At 35.4% G+C, this 6,046-nt stretch overlaps 1 protein-coding gene across 1 annotated transcript; it reads left to right on the forward strand.

The window, feature by feature from the left end:
- The first annotated feature begins 3,526 nt into the window (after positions 1-3,526).
- On the forward strand, positions 3,527-5,379 carry LOC142617448 (F-box protein CPR1-like). The gene is made up of 2 exons (XM_075790323.1): positions 3,527-4,809; positions 5,363-5,379. Exon 1 carries the CDS (start codon positions 3,604-3,606, stop codon positions 4,768-4,770), a length of 1,167 nt encoding a protein of 388 aa, XP_075646438.1. The 5' UTR covers positions 3,527-3,603; the 3' UTR covers positions 4,771-4,809; positions 5,363-5,379.
- The last annotated feature ends 667 nt before the right edge of the window (positions 5,380-6,046 follow it).

Raw genomic sequence — 6,046 nt, forward strand, 5'->3', positions numbered from 1 at the left:
TTATTATAAAATGCAATTTCAGCATTATGTTTATTTAATTCCTGAAAAATGAGACCAATTTATGCTTGTCGGGCATCTATAACTTTTCTCTAATGATGAATTGCCTCGACGAAATTGTTCCTTTGTGTTGTAATTTCTATGCTTCTTGGAGCAGAAGAATAGTGGATAATCTTGTAAACATGGTTTTAGAGATTTTGTGTGTGTGTATGTGTAAAATAGTGGTAACCTCGAAACGATACATCGGTATTGACCAGTACCCGAAATATATCGTACTGCTGGCCAAACCGGTACAGCCTCTAGTACAGTATTGACTTCCTTGAGTCAACATCAAGCTTCCAAGACCTTCGAAATGTCCTTTTAAAGCCTTGAAAGAAGGCCATGGAACATTGACCTTAGAGGAGGATCTGATTTGACCCAAAAGGAAGCTTCAATAAGTGGAAAACCCATTGATGCACTTTCTGGGGTAGAGTTCCCAGAAGAATGAAGTGAGAGAAGATGAGGAAAGGAACAACCACCAACATTTCAAACAAAGGAGACTAGCTAGAAAACAAGGGGAAAAAACTGTAATTTAAAGTCCTTCTAGAGTGGTATAAAAAGGGAGCGGGGGGGGGGGGGGGGGAGCAAAGAAGGCAGAGGCCAACAAGTAAGGTGCAAAAAAGAGTAGAAATATAAGAAAGAGAGTTTTAGTGATTAAGGTTGAGTTCATTGAGTGTAAAAGAGCATTGTAAGCAGTTCATATAGTTATAATCAATAAAGCACTTGGATTCAATGGTCTCACATTTCATAAGTCTTAGGAAACTAAAGGGGACTATCCAAGTCTGTGGTTTTTTAGGCTTATTGGACCTTGTGAAGTATTCTCATAGTGTGAGACCAAATGTACTTTAACACTTGACTTAATCAAATAAAATTTTCTTGAAGCATTCATAACTATCATTGTTCACTTTTATTTTGTGTACTTGTTGTTCTCTTTGCTTAGCCAATATAATATATGTATTTGTTGTGGATTTCATTCAACTTGTGCATAGGTCAGTTCGTATAATGGCCCAACAAGGCCGCGGTAAGCAGAGCCATGTTCACCCAAAACCTACTCTAGCCCCTTCTTAGTGATCTAGGATCCACTTTAGCATTCGGTCTGTGACCTGTCCAAAAAGGAGACCCACAAAATCTTATTAAGTTCTTCTCTTTTTTCTTTTTTCTTTTTCAAAATTCGTTATAATGGTTTGTTTGTTTTGCTCTTCTTCTTTTCTTCATTTTTTTTTTGGGTTTAACTAGATGTGATTTTTTATTTTTTTTACTTTTCTTTTTCCTGGGCATGATTTTTCTTTTTTAATAAATTAGGGTGATTGCATTTATTTATTTATTTTTGTTGGTTGTTTACCACTTCTTTTGCTTTAATTAGGCATCATCTTTTAATAAGGGCATATGAGTAAATTTATACCAAACTCATTTTTTCAATCTCTCCACTTTTCCACCTCCAATCAAACATAAATGAGGAAAACTAAAACCTCTTCTATCCTCCCACTTTTCCATTTCTTTCCCATTTTATATCTTCCCACTTAGAGGTTCTAGTTAGCTAAATTGGTAAAGTTTTTGATGATTGAATAAGAGATCTGAGGTTCAATCCCTGCCTATACAAAAAACCGAATCGGTTTTTGGTTTGATGATAAAAGAGCTATCATTAGGAGTGAACGCCATAGATTAAAACTCTCTTAAAAAGAAAATTCTCCCCACTTTTCCATCTTCCCAACTAAAGGAACTCTAAAGGTGTTTGATTCCTAACAAAGTGAAGGAAAGTTAAAGAAAGTGGGACATATTGTTTTTTTAATTGAGAAATGAAGAATTTTTCTTTCTTTTAAACCTTTTTTTATGTGTTTTGTAAAACTTTTTTATATTATTTTTCTAGTAACATTATATTTGATCATGCCATATCAACATTTTGTTAATCACTCCATCATTTGCCTCAATAAACTTGATGGTCAAACTAGTTTTTGAATAGTAGCTAGATACAAGAAGTGAGGACATGAATTGGGTAATGGGCTAGGTAAATGGATTTTGAATTGTGACCTAGTGGTGGAGGGCTATCGATACCGTATTTTTTGTGACCCCGATTCACATGTATAAAGACCAAAAAATAAAAAATAAATTTTTTGAAAAAGGTGCAAAATTATAAATTTCAAAGCCAAAAAGGGTAAAAATAAATACAACATATTTATAGAAAAAACTGTTTTATAGAAAATCTGACCAAAACCCTAATTGGGTATGGTCAAAATGTTGAATTTTTTATCCGACTGTTGAATCGTGTTAAATTTTGGACTGTCTTGTAGGGCACATTTTTCCCTTCAAAACAATAGTTTACAGGCCAAAATTGGAGTTAAAACGGATGAGATATCACAAATATATTGAAACTCTAATAAAACCTTCATTGTATTTTTTTAGGGAAAAAATTGGCTGTTTTTTACCTGGCTTTCACACAGTAAAATGTACCGATTGGACAAGAACTAGAATGAATGGATTGGACCATCTTGAAGAACAAGGTCTTAGCTAATTTTCACCAAAAGGCCTCGACGACATCTGCCTTGGATTAAAAGATATGATTTTTTCAAGGAAAGACACTCAAAATTTTTCAGCTTTGCATCACCTCCCTTCTGAGCATGATATCTTGACAATCATAGCTCCAAATTGAACGAGGCCAGAACCATTGGAAACTAGACATCCAGAGATTTCCGTGCATATAAAATTCAAAGAAAAAAAAAAGATCCAAAAGGCCTCCAATTAGCCACGTAAAAGTTAAGCCAAAAAAAAAAAAGAAAAAAAAAAGAAAAAAAAATGCTGACGAGGCACTGACGAAGTGGATAAGGATAGAGCTGCCCCCTATTCCTTCATTGTTGCTATATATCCCCCCCCCCCCCCCCTTCCCTCATAATGAAGAAAAAAAGATAGAAAAAAATTAAGGTAGAAAATTTATGTAGGATTTGTGTAAGAAATAGAGAAAAAAGTGAAAAACGGAGAGCAAAGTCAGAAAATAAAAAGAGAGGGAAAAAAAAAAAAACCATAGGAAAAAAATCTCTCTCCAAATTGTTTTCAAAAACATTTTTCTAAAAGTTTTGTTTTTGAAACATTTCTTTCAAAATATGTTTTCAAAAAGCAGTTTTCCAAAATAGTAATAGTAACTTTGTAACCCTTTCTTTTAAGCCATTTTTTTAGAATAGGTGTAGTTGTGGGGGTTGTGTTCAATGCTCATTTCCTTGAGTCTTTGAACACCCGATAAGCATACATTTGTTCCTAACCTATTTTGCACTAAGAAATTTCTATTTGTCATTTTTTTTTTTGCATGAATATATATGAGAAAATAATGGATGACAACAAGGTACTATACTTCCAACCCTCTCTTTTAGTATTAAAATAATATAGTGGCACTTTTAATAAAGGATTCCCAAAAAAGAATGGTAAGCCCAAGTAATAACTAAAAAGTACTCCTAAGGCTAATAAAACCCGTTTCCATCTGAATCTGGTATCCCAGGAAAAAGTATTCCTTGTTCTGTGTCCTAACTCTCTCTCTCTCTCTCTCTCTCTCTCTGTGCCCCTTCCTATGTTGAAAAAACAATGTCCCAGATGAGAGAATCACCGATTCTCCGACGCAGGATGAACCATCTTCCGTGCGACATCGTACTGAACATTCTGGGAAAACTACCTGTGAAATCAGTGATAAGATTAAGGCGCGTTTGCAAATTCTGGGACTCTTTGATCACAACCCCTTCTTTCATCTCCACCCACCTTAATCGCAACAACAACAACAACAAAGATAATGGTAATGATTATATCATACACATGGCGTCATGGAAAGCACGTCGCCTGGTATCTTCTCATCTTTCAAAATCTCCCCCTAAAACATCAATCTGTACAGTCGCTTTCGACCGCACGTTTGATAAGATTTCTGATATTGAAATTCCTTTTGATTTTACTTCTGACTGTACTCAAATGGTGGGTTCGTGCAATGGCTTATTGTGTCTAGCTGATTCAAATAATGTTATATATTTGTGGAACCCCAGCGTTAGAAAATTCAAGAAGTTGCCTCATACTTGCTTAGAAAACTTAAACCGTGTTACTCTCGGATTTGCTTATTGTTCCGAGAATAATGACTATAAGGTTGTAAGGACTTCACGTAGTACTTTTTTGTCTCCGTCTGAGATTGAGATGTACACGTTAAGTTCGGATTCATGGAGACGGGTTGAAATTTCAGTGACAACAGATGTATGGTTCAGTAAAGATTTGCTTTCTCCAAGCCCTTTGGTTAGTGGAGCTTTGCACTGGATTACAGAAACAAGTATTGTGGCATTTGATGTCAATAGTGAGAAATTCAGAAGGCTAGCACTGCCTGATGTTTCTATCTATGGACAACAGCTTCAAAGAACATGTATTGCATCATTAAGAGGGAAACTAGCTTTCATTGCGAAACTGGCTTTCATTGGACAATCTAGCTTCCAATATTTTATATGGGTGATGACAGACTATGGTGTGGTTGAGTCTTGGAATAAACTTTTTGTTGTACCATTTGAAAGGCTAGCTTGTTGGGTTCGCTTGACCGATTATGGTTCACTTATGGTTGGCTACAGAAATGATCCATTTGGTAGGCAGGGATTGAAGTATGCTTTAATTGACACTGAAACTCTACAGGAGAAGAAGGATCCCGATATCCGACATCCTTCATTTATAGCCAGTTTCATGGAGAGCCTTGTTTTACTTGATGGAACAAATGTGGAATCTTACTAACTGGTTCTTGGTGAGCATATAAGATTGAAGTCAATAATGGTATGGATGAAGCTTTTCCTTTAGTAGTAGGCATTTAGTTAGATAGTATTGCTAAAGCTTGACTGTTATCCCATGCTTACATTATCCTTTTGTCACTATTATAAATTAGTATTTGATATTTGTATGTGAACGGTTGTTCAGGTGCTTAACTATTGTGTTTCTTTCAATACTATTGTGTTCTTTATGCTAAAGAAACATGCTAAGGTTTATACTACTAAGGGATTTGTTCAATAAACTTGTTTGGTAAATGAGGTAGAACTTAAAGGCATATAGAGCAGTTAGGTTGTGACAAACATAAATTCATTCCTAAACCTCTATAAGAGCAATAGCAATCTCCCTATGACACTGTACATTGTCCACTGACCTCCCAACTCTATAACATTATTTGTATTCCTATCACTATAGATCTTGCAAACAAATATTTCTCAAGTTATAATTAGATAACTGTTTTATCATGGGAATTTATTTGAAGCTAAGCTGCCTAAGTACACTCACTCTTTCATAATTGCAATTCTCTTACTTTCCCTTCACTCTCTCTCTACAAATTATGTAGCCATATACACTGATCCTCCAAGGGAGTAACGACTGTCTCCCTAAGGATGCCATGGTTGACACTCTGTTGATGCTGCCTGTGAATCATAGATGAAGGTGCGTTTGCAAAAACCTGGGGCTCAAACTCAACATATTAATTGTAGTGGCTCTCCCTTCTACTTTGATTCTTACTAGAGCCAATGCTGCTCTGATATCTGACATCTAATAATAAGAAAGAAAAAAGAACATAGATGAATAAAAGACAATAAATTGATGGGCCTTTTACCTTGGGCTGAAATTCTCGGTTGTTTGGAATGCAAGCTTTTATTTATTTTTTTAAGTATGATCCTTGGTTTGGAGAGGTTGCACTAATATTCTAGTCATATTCCTTTGTGATAGTTTTGGTAAGATAGCCAAATTGGCTTCATCATTGCCAAAGGTTTGTTGAAGCAGACCTAGAGTTAGTGTCTCCCTTTTCTTAATTGTTGGTATAGACTGCTGTTTATGTCCAAGGAAAGTGAAGAGAAAATGTTGATAAGCTGTTGTGGCAGTGTTTAGTTATGGCTGCAATTGTTTCCTTGTTTCAGGCTTAATGGCTGACTAAGTAGGTTGTTGAGTTATTAGGATGGTGGGAAGGAAGGTGAAGATGCTACAACAATAATGGGATTTGGAATGGTTATACCACACTGCCTAAGATGGTGAATTT

The sequence above is a fragment of the Castanea sativa genome, chromosome 11 (assembly GCF_040712315.1).
Source record: "Castanea sativa cultivar Marrone di Chiusa Pesio chromosome 11, ASM4071231v1".
NCBI classification, from domain to species: domain Eukaryota; kingdom Viridiplantae; phylum Streptophyta; class Magnoliopsida; order Fagales; family Fagaceae; genus Castanea; species Castanea sativa.

Coding starts and splice junctions, on each gene's coding strand:
- LOC142617448 (XM_075790323.1), top strand. CDS start 3,604: ATGTCCCAGATGAGAGAATCACCGATTCTCCGACGCAGGATGAACCAT.